At 24.5% G+C, this 20,729-nt stretch overlaps 2 protein-coding genes and 1 long non-coding RNA gene across 10 annotated transcripts; 2 read left to right on the top strand and 1 right to left on the bottom strand.

The window, feature by feature from the left end:
- Positions 1 to 567: 567 nt before the first annotated feature.
- Positions 568 to 15,820, bottom strand: galene (potassium two pore domain channel subfamily K member galene). 8 transcript variants are annotated; one of them, XM_086905778.1, is made up of 14 exons: positions 15,746 to 15,802; positions 14,965 to 15,063; positions 14,534 to 14,776; positions 12,648 to 13,005; positions 11,968 to 12,087; positions 11,754 to 11,880; positions 3,998 to 4,124; positions 3,623 to 3,724; positions 3,422 to 3,538; positions 3,189 to 3,331; positions 2,958 to 3,110; positions 2,289 to 2,519; positions 1,756 to 2,031; positions 568 to 887 (listed from the first exon to the last, which is right to left on the bottom strand). In XM_086905778.1, exons 4-14 carry the CDS (start codon positions 12,855 to 12,857, stop codon positions 568 to 570), a joined length of 1,926 nt encoding a protein of 641 aa, XP_086761904.1. In that variant the 5' UTR covers positions 12,858 to 13,005; positions 14,534 to 14,776; positions 14,965 to 15,063; positions 15,746 to 15,802. The 8 variants fall into 8 exon arrangements, 7 of the variants coding, with proteins under 7 accessions (XP_086761904.1, XP_086761906.1, XP_086761901.1 ...); XR_015291441.1 differs by adding an exon at positions 1,554 to 1,633 and having other exon boundaries at positions 812 to 887; positions 11,754 to 12,087; XM_086905780.1 differs by lacking the exon at positions 14,534 to 14,776 and having other exon boundaries at positions 15,746 to 15,820.
- On the top strand, positions 5,772 to 7,406 carry LOC147657866 (uncharacterized). The gene is made up of 2 exons (XR_015291442.1): positions 5,772 to 5,997; positions 7,001 to 7,406. It is a non-coding gene; the product is annotated as an uncharacterized LOC147657866 (long non-coding RNA).
- LOC105735318 (uncharacterized) lies at positions 8,136 to 11,171 on the top strand. Its single transcript, XM_012485991.3, has 5 exons — positions 8,136 to 8,341; positions 8,965 to 9,138; positions 9,574 to 9,718; positions 9,800 to 9,898; positions 10,346 to 11,171. The coding sequence occupies exons 1-5, from the start codon at positions 8,238 to 8,240 to the stop codon at positions 10,601 to 10,603; spliced, it is 780 nt and encodes a 259-aa protein (XP_012341445.1). The 5' UTR covers positions 8,136 to 8,237; the 3' UTR covers positions 10,604 to 11,171.
- Positions 15,821 to 20,729: the final 4,909 nt, after the last annotated feature.

Genomic DNA, 20,729 nt, shown 5'->3' with positions numbered 1-20,729 from the left:
TTGTAATAAACGAATTTTGAACTTTTATGATAAACAAAAAGATGATATATTCCATCTTCATTTAAAAAATACAACTAGAAACTAAAAGAATATTCTCGCAATTCTTCTACAAAATTTCCAAGTCAAGAAACATTAATCGCAAAAAAAATTTTTTCTTTACATTCTTTATAAAAAACTTTTCAAATCTATTAACTGGATAGGTTATCCAAATCTTATTTTCTATTTCCAATTTTCAATTTTTTCATTTAAAATATATTTTAAAAACAAAATGGAAAATATATTTACATCCTTTTATGTTCCAAAATTTTCAAGTGAAAAAGAATTAATTCCTAACAAGTTCTTTAATGCAATTTGATTGCAAATTAAAATTTAGCATAGAAAAATATAGGATTAATGTAAATATTCTAGGTGAAAAAAATTTTATTCACCAATATTATCAGTGAAAAAAGAAAAGAAAAGAAATAAGAAAAAGGAAAGAAATAAAAGAAAGAAAAAGAAAAGAAAATTGGCGAAAAAAAAAAAGAATTGGATCGGTGAATGAGAAGAAATTCGGTCAGAGGGGGTTGGTTACACGACGGAAATTCCGCGAACGTTTCTAGCCATCGAGTGAGATCGAGGGGTATCGAGGATGTAACCCTCGAGTTCGTTGTCGACCTCATCGTTGTATTCGACGTCGTACGCGTCGTAGTCGTCGGCATCTTCCTCGTCGTCACTCTCTTTGATGATCCCGAGCCTCTTTGCGACGTTCTTCACGTTGTTGATGACCTCCTCTTGCACCAGATTAAAGCTCATCGCCAGCAAAGCAATTCCAAATAACAAGTACAACGAGCAAACCGCAATTCCTTTATGGGCGTCTAATTTGTACGCTGGTACGAAGTCACCAAATCCTGAAATCCAATTATTTTTATCCAATTTTTCTTCCTTTCAATGTTATTCTTTTATTCTTTTGGATTGATCAAATAATAAATGGTAATTTATTTATATTTATTTGTGTAATCTTGATAATTTTTTAATCCAATGCATATATATTGGTGATTCTAAAATATTGATTAACAGTGTAAATGTAAAGGAAGTTTTTTTTTTCAGAAAAAGAAATAATAAACTATCTATAACAAAAATTATATTTTTATGAGTATATAATTTTTTTTTATTTATTTGCAATATTATATAATTTTTGTTTTATTTTATTTTTGACTAAATTTTTTACAGAAATTTATATATCTTAATATACAGATATATTATAAATTATTAATTTCTATTCGATGCACAAACAATAATAAGTAGATAAATGAACTTTTTGAGAAAAGAATGAATGAATCTTCTGTTTCGTAGAAAACAAATGATGTGTTTAGAGAATTATGTGGAAGTTATCAATTAGCCGGTTCAAATGAAAAATTCAATTAAAATTTTGGGGGAAAAATGATATCTTTCGATACAAATTTTTTTTAAAAATTATCATTTTTTATGACTTCTAGAATAATATCGCGACAGTGATGTTAAATTAAATAATAATACTATATATAAAAAATAAATAATATAAAAATGGTACTTACTGCAAAAATAAATAGAGATAATAAAACTTCAACATTTATTAAATTTTATAACATTTTTTAAGATTTCCAAATTAATATTACTAAAAAAGAAAAAAGAATAAAGTCCAACATAAACATTAAACGCTATCAAACTAAATATTGGAAAAATATGCCGAATATAAATAATTAAAGAGAAAAAAAAAAAGAAAAAAATAGTACTAACCTATAGTGGTAAGTGTAATAAAGCAAAAATATGCAGAATCGAGGAATGGCCAATGTTCCCAAGCACTAAACAAGAAGGCACCACCAAAAATGTAACTAACCACCAGGAAAACGCATAGCCATATTGGTACCGGTTTTATTTGTTGTCTTTCCTGATCATCGTTAGTATAATATTCATAATCCGAATCAAAATCGTCTACGTATACTTGTCTATGTGCAGGAAACCCAGTTGAGGACATTATATCGGATGGCAATGTGTCCCTTCTGTACGATCGAGCTTTTTTGATGAAAAAACAAAAAAAGAAATGATAAAAAATAATTAACACTTAACAATTATAAATAAGTGCGAATGTTAAGAAAAAAATAAAGTTAGAAAAATTAGTATATGAATGAAAAATAGAATTTATAATGATTAATAATATTTTATATAAATATCATGATATTTGTAAAAAATTTTTTTTAAATTTTAATATTTGAACATTATTATAAGACTTTGAAGATTTTTTAAATATAATAATAAAAAAATTGATTTACCAATAGGATAGTTGTTTCTATAACGTCTGGTTTTTGGAACTTGAGACTTTCTTGAATCCAAATAAATCGACGATTGTAAAGACGATGGCAGACTCATTCTGTAGTTGCTGGTCGCACCTTCCATCGATAAGCATCTTCTGGGCAACGACCTCGTCACTAATGGCTCTTGTTTCTCACTATTTTCACGAGTTTTTGTCGCCTCTGGCTTCTCCTTTGACTTGCTCGTATCATCTATTGCGAATGATATAATGATATTAATCAGAAGAATAAAACAGATCTGTTCTCCATATAATGAGATTTATATTTTTTAAAACAGATTTTTAAAAACAGATTTATGATTGTTAATCTATATGCAAAATATTTGTCCATAATTTTGACTGTAAATACTAAAGATATTAATGGATAAATTGATTATTGTAAATAAAATCGGAAATATAGATAAATCGAGAATATGATAAAATTACTAAAAATGAAATATGTAAAAAATAATATAAATAAAACGTAAATAAATATATCGAAAATACAAACAAATAAATTAAAAATGTAAATAAATAAATTCGAAATATAAATGAATAAATGAGCATAAAAATCAAGAGTATAAAAATATCAATAATTAATATAAATAAATTTATAAGAAAATATTGATTATCTCGATTGTTGTATAGTTACTTGTGTTTCCGGCAGAAGTTTGCCAACGTCGCAACTCGTTCTCCAAATCATTCAAGGCGTACTTATTGCACAAAACCGAGGAACGATCAATGTCATGTGGAGAACGCATCAACAACTTCCTGTCTAATGATTGCGTTGTCATCTTGGAACTGGCTGAATGCAATTACTATTTAGAAGCATGTTGTTTTTTCATCAAAAGGAATATAGATATCATGAAACGTGTTCAAGTACCTTTGTTCGATTTCGCTATTGGCAAATCTGAGTATCTGGACACTGTTGCCGATTTAAATTCGAAATTTGGATTTCCAGATAATTGATAAGAAGAACTTGTCCTTCTTTCTTCTCCAGCCTCGCTGTATCGACGAGGATTATATCTATAGACAACAATATTATATATTAAAATATTTAATATTTTTAATGATTAATTATAATTAGTAATATTAATATAATATAATACATCGTACTTATAATCCATGTCAAAATATGATGATCTTGCTAGACTGTCAGACAAAACCGAATCAGCTGATATCTGGCTTACCCTGACGGGTCTTCGAAAACCACCTTTGCTTCCACCATATCGTCTTTTCGAAATATATAATTTTTATTCATTATAAACATATATTTTATTTATTGTTTTATTTTTGATGGTTTAAATAAATATATACCCTGGTTGTCGCATGGAATATGATCTAACAAAATGACTTCTCGACCGTCTTTTTTTTGGTGGCTTGGTGCATATGTAGCAGCAAACTTTCCAATATAAAAATCTAAAAAAAAAAAAAAAAATGATAATTTTAAATTCATTTTAATAATTTGGAAAACTCGCTAATTTAGAAAATCATAAAAATTTGCTAAAAGTATTAGAAATAAATATATAACAAAAAAAAAACGAAAACAATTTTCTAATTCTTACAAGTTAATAAATAACTTTAATCCATTTTGCTTTTAAAATAGTAATAAATTAATTACAAGTTAGATAATAATATTAAAATATAAGAATCAGATGCGTTATCGTGCATTTTTAAATTCCTGAAGTTTACCTGAAACTCGAGGCCATAATATCACCTATATTCGAGAGGCAGAGTAGCATGAGGGGAATTCCGACGATGGCATAGAATATGGTTACCACTTTCCCGTTCTTAGTCTTCGGAGCAATATGACCGTACCCTAGAATCGAGAAATGCTCGATTAGCCTTGTGTAATCTCTCGTTCACGTAATGCGCAATTAATTCTCTTAGGTCGCAAGTTACGATCCTAATTTTCTCTCGAACCAAAATTGTGTTTTAGTCGATATCGATAATTCTATTGTTTTGCTATCATTATCCTTGGTAAACCGACGGTGAATCTTTAGGGAATTTTTATTTCAACTTGAAATTTAGATTAATTTGCAAATTTTTATAAAATATAATAAAAGAAGAGAATTTGAAGGAATCGATTTAATTAAAAATTTATAAAAATTTATAAAAAGTGTTGAAATTCTTTTTGATAATTTTGTGACAATAATTTTTAGATAACGAATTGAAATTCGAGAATTTGTTTTGAAATCTGGAAACTAAAAAATTTATTCAATAAAAATTTATTGAATCTTATAATTTTTTTTTTTTGAATTTTCTTTCAAGAAAATAATCTTTAGTTTTTTAATAAAAAAAATCATAAGTAAAAGAAATCTTTTAATAATTATATTAATCCCCATAATTCCAAGTAATCTCTAAAATATATCAATTATGCTAATATTACAATATCTGTAATTTATTTTTAGTTTCATCACGGAAAATAAAGATACGAAAATTGATCAACTATTCAAATTTCTCAAGAAGAGAGATTCTCGTGTTCTCAACCTTGTACAAATATTTTCAAGGTCAATACTGGGAATATTTGGAAGAATGATCGAGTCAATTCAGACTCCAATGATTTCGCAACAAGAAGCCTTTTCCTTATTCTCGTGGATTCATTCTATAGTCTGGGTCAAGATCATTTTTTCTTTTACTATTCATTCTATAATTATCATATCTGTTCTTAATCATATAACGTTTTTTATAAATTATAATTTATAATACTTACAATAGTATATTTAAAAATTAGAATATTTAATTTTCTTTTTTTATCTCCACTTTTCTTCTTTTCGTTCTCTTTCTTTTTTAATTGCTCTAATTAATGCTTGAAAAAAGAGAAATGAGATCAGGAAGATGGAGAAGATTGAGCGCATCCGCCGGAAGGGAACGAGGATCGATCGATCGAATACAAAAGAATAGCGGATGTTCCAGCTGGATTTTGGAACGCAACTCGGTCACGCGTTATGAACCTTTGTCGGTCGATTTTTCGTGGTACATATAATCAGATTCCTCGAGCGCACATCAGAATTTCATGGTAATTATCCACCACTATGATCTCTTATACTGTGTTTTAAACAGATGAAAAAAAATATTTAAACTTTGTCGTGAATATTGTTGTAAATAGAAACAAATCTTAAAGCAAACAAAATTCAATGGATTAATTAATTATTTTGGTGAAAATTTTATAAATTTTTTTCTTTAATAGAATAATCTTTTGAAAAAAATAAATAAATTTACGCGATGAAGTGCATTCTCACTTTTCCAAACTTTATCCCTTTTCTTTTATAAAAAATTATATATATATAATTTTCTTCTCAATAAATTGATGATTCCCAAAATAAAAAACGAAATTCAAAAAAACAGTGTAAAATTACTACTTCTGTTTTGAAGTAATTTTTTCCTGTTATCTCGTTTTACTTTTCATAACACTGTCACAAAGAATTTTCCCAACGAATCTAACAAATTTAATGGTCCTTTTTAGCCGTGAAACCGTGAAACGGTTAATCGACGAGATCGTTGGACGGCAAACGCGGTGCAAAAATCAAGGAAAACGAATTACGAGGCGTTGCCGGTTTCCTGTCCCGGAAAAGTGAATTTCCTCGGTAGCTGGCGCGGCATCCTCGGTGAAAATGACCTTGATCATTGGATTTTCGTTCAATCGTGCCTTTCCTCAAAACAAGGTTACACTAAACCACGAGGATGATGCTGTAAGTGGTCGGCCATTTTTCTTTCCTCTATAAAGATTTAACTTTTAACTTCTTTGATTCCATAATAACGACGTTAAATGAGATAAGATCCTTTAAAATGGTTTGTGTCTTGAAAAATGTTGCTTGAACTTGTAGTAACTTGATGGTGGCGCAAAAATGACGAAGAAATTGAATTGGTTTTAATGAAGCGTTTTCTTATCAGTATTTGCACTTTGTTTTTATGATATTAGATCAAGTTTTTGTAATTGTATAAAACTATTATTAAATAATATGAGATTTAATATATTTATTAAGCCAAAATAATTAATATGCAAATATTTATTGTAATTATTGTTATTTGAATGTTTTTCTAAATTGAATAAATAATAATAATAAAAATTATTTGTTTAATTATATGGACTCGAACATTTTGTTAAGAAAATAAATTTGAAATAGTTCAATTTTTGAAAATGTCTTATTAAAATATATAAAATAAAATAATAATTCTAAATATTTTATGTTATTTGAACACTTTTTGTTATTTTTAGAAATATGAGACGACATAATAAAATTTTAGTAAAAATTTCAAGATCATTTTTATACTTTTAAATAGCATGAATATGTATAATACTTTTCTATTGTTATTAAAATACTAAATGACTCGTATGATCTGTAATTATTAATAAATTTTAATGTAAATTAATAAATTTTAAACTTATAAATTATATTTTACTATAAATTTTAATTTTTTAATTTAATAATTATTATTCCAAAGAAGCTGCTATATTAATTCTTTCACATTATAATCATTTCTCATGAAAATTATTATTTAAATTACTATTTAAAATTACTTATTACAATTTATGATTCAATCATAATAACATGGCATATACTTCGTTTATCAAAATTGCTTTGAATCAACATTTCGTATCTCTTGATTATATGCAAAAGACACTAACCATTCACGAGATATTATGACTCATGATTTTTATTAACAATAAATAAAATTACCATGATCATTTAGCTCGAATGAAAGACAATACAGACGTCCTTCGAGGAACGACTGACATAGTCGCATGAAGGAATCATGTATTACGCCATTCGTTAGATCTTGTCCGAAGAAAGAGGTCGTAATCACCTGTAACGTAACTACTTTCCCCTACTCGACCCGACGGATTTTCCCAGATCGAAGGACAGGTACGAGAACATTGCTTTCCATGTAATGTATCCACGTGTCTGGTTCACATTATTCAATCTATTACATTCATGCATCTCGTGAGGATTTAGGTCTGAATTTTAAGAATGATAATTGAAATCAATATTATTTTTTCTGTGAATATAAAAGAAAATGATTTCTTTATAAATCATAATGTAATATATATGTATACTATATATTAATATAGATAATATAGATAATATATATAGAAATATATTTGTAGATTAATTATTATTATTGTTTTCAATCGATTTTAATAGATACAATTGATATTTTGCAGAAATAATTGAAAATTAAATAGATTGATATTCATAAAATAATATGAATAAATAATCATAAAACAATATTCAAATTTAGAAAGAATAAATATATTCAAATTTTAAAATATCAATTGTTAAATTGTTATAGATTTATAATTATTATTTTTTTTTTCTTTACTTATCATTTAATTTTAATTTTTGAATCTTTCCAATTTCTTTCTTTCCTACAAAATTTAATATTTGCTATATTGATAACTTTAAATAACTTTAAATAAATATTCTTCGAAATTCAATCAACTTTTCCAATATTCCATTTTCTGAAACATATAAAATATTTCTACAATATTCAAACTTCAAATTTCTTAAATTTCTTCTTTTTCATATTTTCTTCAATTTTCCACAATTTTTCTCGAATTCCAACTTTTTTTACCAGTATTCAGAATTCAAAATGAATTCGTCCCGCTATAAATTTATTTAATTTTCATTACCTTGAGTGAATCTCCAACTCTCTGTACGATCCTAATCACGATCCTAAACGAAAACATCTGTAATTAAAACGGGCCGCACAAGGGATGAATCACCCTCGGACGAAAAGTGTTGATCCGAGATCACTATCGAAGGGACCTCGAAGTGAGCCACGCGGTGCGTTCACCTTCCAACGGTGCATATATAAAGACGAGATTCACTTTCACTCTCGTTTTAGTCGACTGTCGACGATATTCACCGGTGAAGCTGACTATCGTTGTTTTTTTTTTTTTTTACGAAATCGCGTTTCCCGTAAAACGATGGCCATTCTGTTCTTCTTTTGTTGCGTCACAGTGGTCGTAGCGGCTGCCGAAGACGATGGATGGGTGTGGAAGAATGGAGAGAGTAGAATCGGGAAGACGAGGTTTGTTCAATCTTGATAGTTTTTTTCTAAAAGTATATACGTCTATATTTAAAAATATTTTCTGATAATTGTCCTTGAGAATACTTTTAAATTGTGCGTTCACTTAAGAATAATTTTTGAAATTTTTACTCTAAGATAGATAATAGAAAAAGTAAACTCGCCAAAAAGTTTATTATCCGATATAATTTTCAAAACCATGTCCAGTGAGAATGAAAGTGAAGGTTTTTAATCTCTGCTGCTTTCCTTGTGTTGTGTGATATTTGTCTTTTATCTTTTAAACTCTTGTCGTAGCTATTCTCAGACTAAAAAATTATAATAACAATTAAGATAAGATTTTGCAATATATTAATTTTATAATTAAAATATAGAGAGATTTGGAGATGATATTTGATATATGTATAAATATACGTGTTTGATACCTGTATAGTTTGAAGATTCGAATATGAAAAAAGAAAAAAAAATAAGAATGATTGAAAGAGAATTCTTATGCAAACACTATCCTATACTTTCCATTTAACAATGTTTTAAATAATCTTAAGATATAATAATCTTAAGATCGATTGAAAGAAAATTGGAAAAAAAAAAAAGTAAAATTGAAATACAGACTGTTTGTTCAATTATAGGTACCAGGTGAATGAGAATATCGAAGATTTGGGTAACGAGAGACCATTGATAGGATTTAAACCACAAAACGTGGGACCTTACGGTCCTAACAGTAGACCTATTGTACCGGCATCGTATCCTGGCAACAAAGAAGTTCTCGTCGGTCCTGGTGGCCCGACTGGCATTATAAAAAGGTATTTCGTATCTTCGCGCTGTTTTCCAACCCAATAAGTTTTCGTTACTCGCGTCCTCGATGTTGATTGGCTTTATACGACCCGATGACCTGGTACACCGTTGCATTTTATGAAAAGAGGCAAAAACATCGAAGTTCTATGGTCTAAGATTTGGATTAAATTTAGGTTGAACTTGGATCACGTTTGAAATTATTCTTTTACAAGTATTGGATATTGGAGAACGTTCAATTGAATTTAATTTTTTATAATTGATGATCAAAAAAATCTATGATACAATTATACGTATAATTAGTTTAAAATATAGAATTTATTTTTGGAAACTTTTTTTTTATCTTGAATTAAATTTAGAAGATCAAAACTTTGAAAATATTCTACTAATCACAAGACACAAGTTATAAAAAGTAACGATTGAATAACATATCTTAATCTATTCAGACCTTCCTACACCGGAAATATCGACGATGGCGCATTGGAAACTGGTTTCGTGCCATCTTGGGTCAAGGACGATCCTCGATATCGAGAATATGACACTTGCAGATGCAGATATAGCTTCAACTGTCCCTCCGTAGGATTGAAATTCGTAAGTAACGAAATAAAAAATAGTTGCTATTCTTTTCATTTATATTTAATTAATGTAAATAATTTTTAATGATTTCTATAGGGTACCTGCGCAAAAGACAAGAAATATTGTTGTTTTAATAGCAAGAAGTATCCTACCTTGGTTTCTGGACAATATGGTCAAGGATATTATCCTTATCTGGTATATTAATAATTGTTAATAATTTATCATAATTTTCATCTAAGATTATTAATTTCATTTATTTTAAGATGCACTCTGTAAAAAAATTTTTAAACTTGATTATTTTTTGAATTTCTAAATGAAAGCTAAACAAAATTTAAGTCTTAAAATCATCAAGAGAATCTTATTCAAATTTTAAATCTGAAAGAAAAAAGTAGAAATTAAAAAAAAAAATAAAAATAAAATAATTTAAATGATTAAATTTAAAAAAAAGAAATAATAATAAAATGTTATATATATTATTAAAATAAATCAAAAGAAATCTACTATTAATTATTTTCAATAATCTTCAACATAAAAATAATTAATTTTTCATGGAAACAAAAAATATTTTACAATTATTACAAATTATTAAAAATTAAATTACGTTTTTATACTTCATTTGTCACTTTTTGACAAAATTTTCAGAACGCTCCTAACAAATATGGTCCAGCAACCTTTGTGCAATCGCCAAACTATTATGGTAATCGAAGACCACCAGGGAGTTTCACCGGTGCTAACAGATATCCTGGAAATTACCATTTCCCTGGAGGGAATCTGAATCTCTATCCACGACCCCAAGGCAATCCTTATGAGCAAAATTACGACTACAACGATTTTCAGTTTTATAGTCGATCCTTAAAGAAAAATCAGACCCAGAACGAGAGTGAGGATGAAAAAGTTTAAGCTCCATTTGCATACATGAATACTATTTTCTCTTTTTCCTCTGATCAATCTTCTAATAGGTTTTCACGTATATGTCGTCGTATAAATTCTTATTGCGATCGATCTGAATAAAGGATTAGATTAAAAATTTTATGAGTTGATGGGAAAAAATTCGGCGAGTAAGATGTTATCAGTGTTATCAGAAGAAGAAAAGAATATTTAAATAAAAAAAATCTCTGTTAGGATTATATTATAAATATATGATATGTATATTATATCAATATATATTTATAATATTATAATATAGAATTAATAAGTTTTAAGAACATTTTTATATAAACATTGATAATGCATTCTGTAACTAAAAATCAAAGAAGGTTATTAAAATATATTATGCAAAAAATATAGGTAAATGAAATAAGAAATATAAAATAGTGAATAGAAAAATAAAAGAATAAAAAAATAAAATAAAGTAAAATAAAATAACATAAAAGATTAAACGAATAAAAATTATAACAGGTTTCTAGATACGATTCTTTTTCTTTTCAATATGAATTGAAATGATTGAATAAATTTTATTTACTTTTTATTTTATTGTGTTATTATTGTATTTTATTAGTACATATACTATTTTCTTCAAATATATCAATTGATTTGATAGTTATACTAATTATTCATTATCAGATTTTGAATCAAAGTAATGCTAATATTGTTATGGACTTATTGGAATTTTAAAATTTAGGACGCCAACGAAATTCATGAAACATTTTCTCTTATTTTTAGCCACAGAACTTAGTGTTGAATCGTTTATCATGGCTCTATCTAAAAATTATTCAATTTCTAAGAAAACTACGATTCAAACATCCAATATTTTTAATAAAATACCAAAGAACATATGTATATTTTTAAATAAAAAAAAAACATTTTTTTTCATTAAACTTAAATTATAATTATCAATTGTAATTATAAATATTAATACGTAATAAACTTTATAATCAAGGTCTTAAGAATATATATTTATTAATGTATGATTGATATATCATTATCATTAAAGCAAATCTCTTATATATTTTTCAATATTTTTGTTTTCTTTTATCGATCAAGATTATTTGTAATTTTAAAGTATTACTGAGTATCCAAGATAATTATTTTATTAATTTTCAAGACTTACCAATGGTGGTGATGACCACTATGGAATAAAATAAAGCACCAGCAAACGTCCATTGGATGTCATCTTCACCTTCACTCCCATCCCAACCTTCTTTCTCCATCATCCACACGAGGTTATTCTCGAAGCTCTGAAAAAAGAAAATGATCGTGAAATTGGAGAAAATTCGAGTTCGACTTTTGATCACATCACAGATGTGAATTTGATGGTTTGGTACCTTTAATTCGCGCAATGCTCTGTCCGTCCAATTTTCACGAATCAGAACCTCCACTTCTTTCGTAATCTTCCATAGTTGTTCTGCGACGTTGCCTCTGACATCTTTAATGCTTTTCTTGATCTGGATAAGAAAAAAAAATGATAAAGGAGGATGACAAAGAGGATTGCAAAGAATAAATAGAAAAAGGAAAGACGATGTGTCATTATTTAGGATGAAACAAATTGTGCATTTATTTTTATTTTTTCACCAATTTATTTTATACCAATCGATAAAATAGAAAGCTTTGATAATTGAATAAGCAAAATATTTGAATTACAATTTTATGTGTTGATTTTTATTAATATTATGTTCATAATTTTTATTAAGATTAAAAGATTTAAGGAAAAGAAAAATGATAAAAAAAAGAATTAAATATATAAGTAAAAAAACATATAAAAAAATGATAGAAATACTAAAAAGACTTTTTAATCAATAACATTTTTAATCATGATATATCAGATTGAATTTAAAAAATATCAAATATCATATTAACGCTATTTTTTCCCAAAAATTCTAATAAGAAATAAACATCAAAAACCAATTCGAAAATTAAAATGAATTATAAATCTGTATTTAAAGAAAAAAATTAATAATACTAAATAAATAATAATAATGAAACGAAGAAAATTCACAATACCTACCTCTTTTTCGTGAGCGGCTTCAAGAGCTTCGAAAGCATACGCGCCGATCAAGCAATACAGTACAACCAATGAGATCAACGATACGTGGGAAAAAACGCATCTGAAGAACTTCCACAGGAAACGTAGAAAACGTAGAAATCTGATACACTTGGAAGGCTTTTCAGCTTCGACCATCAGCTCGAATGTTTCCGGTCGCGAGCGTGGTGGCATCGTGCTTTCCGCTTCGAAAATTTTTTCCCTCAAACAGCCTTACTACTGCGATTCCTCATTGTCCTCTTTTAAATTTTTCTCTCTCACGATTGAATTCTAATCAATCACAATCTTCGCTCGTTTTATTAATTATAGTTTTACATTTCAGCTGAAAGAAAAAAGTTACAATCTATTTTATATATAATAATGAAAATAAACATCACATTACGATTTTGCAGCAATGATATTGTAATATTTATATACAATATATATGTTTATATGTTTATATTTGTAAATTAATTAGAAAAATTATATCACAATGAAATAAGTATTAACTTTGTATTAATGCTATTTCGTTATTTTCAATTTTAAATCTTGTTATTTTACATAAATTTTAAAAAATTTTTAATTACAATGATCTCTTTTTAAAAATACAATTAATTAAAAACATATTTATTAAAATATAATAATAAAAGAAATAAATGGTGCAAGAAAAAATATATTAAAAATATTTTTGTTTTTCCCAGTTTTATTAGATTGATAAGTGATTAATATTTCTAATTTATTTGTTATATCAATAAAACATTAATTATTAATTTGAATAATAACATAAAATAAAAATTCTAACAACTAAAAATATCTTTATATTTGCTCTAGACATTAAAAATTAATAAATTTTAGAAACAAAATTAAAATAAATAAAATATAAAGAAATGCAAAATTATGTTTTTTCTTACGACAAAAACATAAATTTCAGAAAATGCCATTATATTATTTATTTTAATTTTATATTGAAAATATTAATTTTAAAAAATTTCATTATAGTGTCATCATAGAAATACAAAAGAAGAAACAAAATAATTAATCTTAATATCTTAATATTTTCAATTTTTAGAAGATAAATTGATCATATTCATTTCTCATTTTTTTACGATTTCCAATTTCTTATTTTTAGCACCTGTTTAACGTAATAATAATAATAACACTTCGTTGATATTTTCATTGACATTTCAACAACAATTTTTTTTCTTTTTTAATTAATTGCACGTGTTAAATGCCACGATATATCGAGTTCTCTATTGCAACGGAGAAATGAAACTAACTACGGAACTAACGTAAAACACAGACGTGTTTTATCCGGGATGGTTGTTCCAAATTTATCCTACCTATACTATCGTCGAAATGTCGTTTTGGAGCGAAGTGTTATGAATGGTTGGTTCACTCATTCTGTTATAAGGCTAAAATGATTAAAAAAAAATTCAAAATTGAAATTAATAAAATAATTTAATTCATTAAAATATTAAGTTACATTTTCTTGCTTAATTAATGTAGATTGATTATTTATAACTTTAATTAATTAATACATATTTCTATAAATTATATAATTAGGAGAAATCATTTTAATTGTAAATTCTTTAATTATTTTCATTTTTTTTTAGAAATTGTTCTTATTAAATTAGAAAAAATTTAAATATATTATTTTATATTATTCCATCAAAAACTATAGACAAAAACAGCAAATTCTATAGAAGGATAAAAATAAGATAAGAATTGATTGTTAGCGTCATCTCTTGAGTACCAAATATATTTTTTCAAAAGTACTCCAGAGATGGTGCTGATTCATAGTTCTTATCCTACTTTATCCTGTCATAAAAACTTTTGGCATTCAAGAGATGGGAGTTATAATCAATTCTTACCTTATTTGCTTGCTATTTCCTCTTCTTGTCTATGCATTCTACAAATTGGCGCATATGGCAATAGATTTCACAATTTCACCGCAAATGCAATTCTATTGTTATTTCTATTCATATTTTATTTATCACCTACTAAATGTCAGATTTTTTTAGTTTCCCACATATTTGCAAAAAATTGTTACTATTATATTGAATTTCCATGTGCCTCCATTACAGCATTTATGTCGATGAATGACATTTTATCTACTATTTTTAAAAATTATCTAATATTAATAAAAAATTTTATATATAAGAAAATGAAATATACACATATTTTTAAAGTTATTATTTAAACAGAAATATTAATATTGGTAAATATTCATTACAAAAGTTTATTGTGAAAATATCACATAAAAATGATAATGAAAATAAAAAATAAAAAAATGAATACATACAGTATACAAACAAAATTTCTCGTTGAAAAGATATGATGGCGTCCATATTGGAACTTTTCCCGTCTTTAAAGCTGGACCAGAAATCAGATAATAATATTTCTATAATAGAAAATGAAAATTTTCAAATGAACATAAAATGTATAAAATAAATTGATCATATTAGAATAAAACAATAATCAAACCTAAATTTTATTTTAAAAACATAAATTGGATATAACTGAAAATGTAATCGTCAAATTAAGAAAAATAAATAATTTAGTCTTTAAAAGATAATTAATTATAGAAATAAATTGATATACTGATTGAATAATAATGTACAAATGTTAAATAAAAGAGTTATACAAGAAAAAATATACATACATATATATATATTACGTAATAAAAAAATCACATACGTCAAGAAAAAATGGAATTTCCGATTACCACAAATATCAATAATACAATGACACGCCGTATTATAATTTCGATTATCGAATCACAAATTGGAGGAAAAATATTTATTCAATGACAAATTAAAACGTTGTGTACAAATGAAAATCAAAATTGTAAAACAAAGATATAAAAATATCATATTAGAATAAAGCAACAAGTGATTTCAAATCTCAACTCAACGAAACATAAAACACCGGTAACCTCAACAATTAAATATACGATCTACGAAAAAAAGCACAAAAAACTCAAAACACTAATTGATTTTTTCATTATAATAATATATGAACTATTAAATAATCGAAACTAATAATAACTTATAAATTCATTAACAGAATATGAATAAAATTACTTATTGCGTAGTAAAATCACCGAAGCCAGTCGCGATCACACACCTTATCTCGATGACTTTCCACAGGAAACTGACGTCGCGCGCCAAAATTGTTTTAGCGACTTTCTGATTGGCTAAGATCGTACGTGTATTCGATAATCGAAATCGCATAGAAAGTAAAAGTATTGCAAAATATATTTTATTTATTCTAATTAAATATATATAAATATATATAAATAAAGACAAATTATTAAATTATTTATGCATTATTGATTTATTATTTTTATAATTATTTATTCGATTTTTATATTTCTATATTCTTTTAAAAACTAGTTTTTTTTATTGATTTATTTATCGATTATCGATTTATCAATTTTTGTTAATTTATTCATTTGTCTAATGATTTATTTTGTAAATTTCTTTGTTTCGTAGACTTTTTTTTGTAAATTTCTTTATTTCGTTCATATACATCAATTTATTTATTTATTTATTTATTTAGTTAATAATATGTTCATTAATTCATTTATTTGTTTATTATTTCGATAGTTTAATAATTTTTATTTATTTAAAATAATTATTAAATCATGAAATGGATCTAAATTAATAAATAAATGAATGAATATATATCTTAAATAAATAAATTAATATATACATAAATGAATAAAACAAAAAATCTATAAATAAATCAATCACTAAACAAATAATTAATAAATCGATAATCGATAAATAAATCAGTAAATAAATAAATTAATAAAAATATAATATATAAATATAATAATAATAATATAAATATATAATATAATATAAAGTATAAATATAAAAATCGAATAAATAAATATAAAATTAATAAATAAATACATTTAATTAAAATAATTAAAATATTATAAAAAAAAATTTACAATATTTTATCTTTTTTTACGATTTCAATTATCGAATTGATTTGAAATGACAGCTAATCAGATGTAATTGCTGCTAGTACGCTACGCAATAAATAATTTTATTCATATTCTGTTAATAAATTTATAAGTTATTATTAGTTTCGATTATTTAATACTTCATTTATTATTATTGAAAAAATCAATTAGTGTTTTGAATTTTTTTATACTTTTTTCATGGATCGTATATTTAATTGTTGAGGTTACTAATATTTTGTGCTTCCTTGAATTGAGATTTGAATTCACTTGTTATTTTATCCTAATATAATATTTTTACATCTTTGTTTTATCGTTTTGATTTTTATTTATACAAATTGTCATTTGATTATTAGAATGAAAGAAATATTTCTTTTTTATATTTTTCTTTTTTTCTAGTTCAATTAATACTTATGCTAATTCTTTTTTTCTTGTTTTAATTCTTTTAGATTTTTAACTTTAAAATTAAATTTTTCTCCAGTATTTGAATTCATATTCACTTTATAGCAATTAATTTTTATATTATTTTATATTATGTTTGTATATTTATTCATTATTTATATATTATAATATTAAATTGTTTTATATGTTGCAACATATAAGAAAAGAATTTAACATTGTAATACATAAATAATGAATAAGACATAAAAAGAGAATATAATATAAATGTTAATTATCATTAAGTAAAAAAAATTGAAACATTGGAAAGAAATTTAACTTCAAAATTAAAAAAAAATATAAAAGAACTGAAATATAAAAAAAGGATTTAACAGAAATATTATCTAAATTGAAGAAAACATTTAAACAAATCAATAAAATTTTTTTTTGATATTTTAGATTTTTTTTGACTATGGGATTAAATTTCTTACCTATGTTTCAATCCCTTTTTATTTTATTACAGTTAACTTTTATGTTATATTCTCATTTTATGTTTTTATATTTATTCATTATGTATATATATGCAATATATAAATAAAGAATTTGACATTGTGATACATAAATAATGAAACATAAAAAGGAAATGTAATATAAGAATTAATTGTTATAAAATAAAATATGATTGAAAATAGCAAAAGAATTTAATCTGAAAATTAAAAAAATCTAAAAGAATTGAAATATAAAAAAAGATTTAACAAAAATATTATCTAAATCTCTTACTACAAATCAGCATTTGAAAAAAAAAAAACAATTAAAATAGTCAAATTTACAATATTAAATATTTTTCTTCATGTATGTTTTTTCTAACTTAAGTAACATTTATGTTAAATTCTTTCTTGATCTTTAAGATTTTTAGATTTAGATTTTTTTTAACTTTAAGACACATTACATTACATTCAGCTATGTTTCAACTCTTTTTCACTTTTTCATAGTTAACTCTTATATTCACTTCTTATGTTTTTATATTTATTCATTATTTATATTATATTATATTTATATTATATATTAATATATAATATATTATATATTATATATATTTATATTATATATATATAATAATATATAATAATATATAATAATATATTTATGAGATATATATATATATATATATATATATATATATATCATAAAAATAAATTCTTTTATGTTGCAACATAATAATTAACTAACTTTTACAATGCTGCAACATAAAAAAAAAGAATTTAACATTAAGAGTAAGATATAAATAATGAATAAAACATAAAAAGAAAATATAATATAAAAGTTAACTATTATGAAGTAAAAGATTAAAATATTGGAGTAGAATTTAACCTCAAAGTTAAAAAAGTGAAAAAATTGAAATAAAAATCAAGGATTTGTTAGAAATATTATCTAAATCAAGAAAAAGAATTAAACAAAACAATTAAATTTTCTTTTTCATGTTATATTTTTATTTTTATATATTATATTTTTCTTAATTCAAGAACTTAATATTTATGTTAAATTCTTTCTTTGTGGCTTTAGATTTTTGTATTTAGATTTTTTTTTATTTTTGAAATTAAGTTTTCCTGCTGTCTCATTCTTTTTTATTTTAGAATAGTTAAGTTTTTATATTATATTTTCTGTTAATTTTTCATTATTCATTATTTATGTACTATGTTTTTAAATTTTTTTTATATATATATTTATTTTTTCAATTAAATTAATTTATGTGTCAAATTTTATTTACATTCTGTAAATTTTTTAGATTTATTTAACTTCAACATTATTCTTCTTTTATATTTTAATTCTGTTCAGATTATGTTCCTCTCAATTTAAAATATTTTAACTTATATTTCAATCTTTCCTAATCTCTTTAAATTTTATATTAAATAAGTTTTTATATTTTTTTTCAGGTCTAGTTAATTGTTATAGTAAATATTCTTTTATGTTTTCTTTTGTTGATTTTTATGTCGATATTGTTTTCTTTTATTCAATATAATTCAATTCCTTAAATTTATTTATTTTAAAGTTAAATTCAATTCTTGTGTTTTGATTATAATAAATTCAGTTACTTTTATATCCTGTTCTCCTTATATTTTTTCAATTTTTATGAATTTACTTAAGTTGTTTGTTAAATTTCTTTTTTGTGTTTTTATTTTGACTTAAATTTAATTAATCTTTTTATTGAATTCCTTCTTTGTATTATAACTATTTTATTACATTGTTAAACTAATAATTCTACTGATAATTTTTTCTTTCCAATAAATAGATCTTTATGGGATTTCAATCTTACAAGTAATAACAATTAATATGTGTTATATTTTATTTCAATTTTTCGCGCGATTTTTAATAAAGAAATAAATGTTATGTGCCAGCCAATCAAAATGTCGCTTAATTCGAAACGCGGGAATCTGTGCGCATCGAAATGCGCATATTGTCAGTCTACAGTTGAAAATTGTGTGAAGTGGACGTATTGTCGTGAATTCGGATTACGAAGTAAGTTATTTTACACTTATTATTACCAAATTTATCAATTGTTGTTAATTCAGATTTTTAAATAATCCATTCAGTGTAGTGAAAACAAAATTAATTAGTTTTTTGTGTATCTTCTTATCTTTTCTTCGATTGTTCATTTTGCGTCTATTACGTCATTAGCGTTTCGGTATCGAAATATTTCGAGACAGAATTTCGAAGGGTATATTGTTTTTTTTTTATGTAATTTTAATCATATACATTTATTTCAAAATTTCTTTATATTTTATTATTTTAATTGTATTAAAGTAAAAGAAATTTTTTACGGTTCGTTACGTATTCATATCGTGAAATCTAATTATTCAAGTATCGCATATTTTCTCGAATGTATATGTAATATACATACATATATGTAATATATATTGTACAACGTCTCGTGTGTATGTTTATTGTTTAATATTTTAGACCTATCGTTTACATTTTACTCGTGGCTACATTTCTTATGATATTTCATTTCTAAGAAATTGGATTCGCGTTCAAACATGTTTTGGCTTGTCGAGCGTATCCCCTCTCCATCTTGTTATTCGATGCGCGAAATCGAAGCGCAAAGTGACATTGTTCGTTGATTCTTCGTGACGATTAGACGTTTGAAATTTTCTCGAGACGTATGTTCTATTTATTGCGTAGTATTTAAATATTATTCTTTTTCATAATTATTTTTGTTATTATTTGTGTGTTAATTAATACATCTTTATTCAATGTTTTATTCAACATTATTAGAATTAGATAATTTTTTGACAATTCAATAACATTGAATTCCTCGTTTAACGTATAGTTCGTGTGTCGAATTACGAGATGGCTTATATTGTGAGTTTTATTTGATTTGATCGTAGTGATACTTTAACATAATCTAATTTCGTACATATTATTCATTTATTTAAACATTTTGATTTTTTTCTGCGCAGGTTTCATTGGTAGCGTTGTGGTAATATTCTGGAAGGCGGGAAAAATTCCAACATGGACGCCATGTCTTTCTTGGTGACGTGGTAAAATTTTGTTTCATCTGTATAAACTTTTATTCTGTTTTATTAGATTATTAGTGATTGTTGTTAAGCAATTCATAATAAAATTACGTTTTAATTAAAAAAAAGTGAAAAAATTTATAAGAAACATTAGGGATTTATTATTGGAAATCAAATTTTAAAATCTGATAACGAACATTT

Source organism: Apis florea, unplaced genomic scaffold, assembly GCF_048593485.1.
Source record: "Apis florea isolate Af1SG1 unplaced genomic scaffold, ASM4859348v1 contig_2492_pilon, whole genome shotgun sequence".
Lineage (NCBI taxonomy): Eukaryota > Metazoa > Arthropoda > Insecta > Hymenoptera > Apidae > Apis > Apis florea.
The sequence above is the reverse complement of the archived record's forward strand: the minus strand, read 5'-3'. Positions and strand labels throughout refer to the sequence as shown.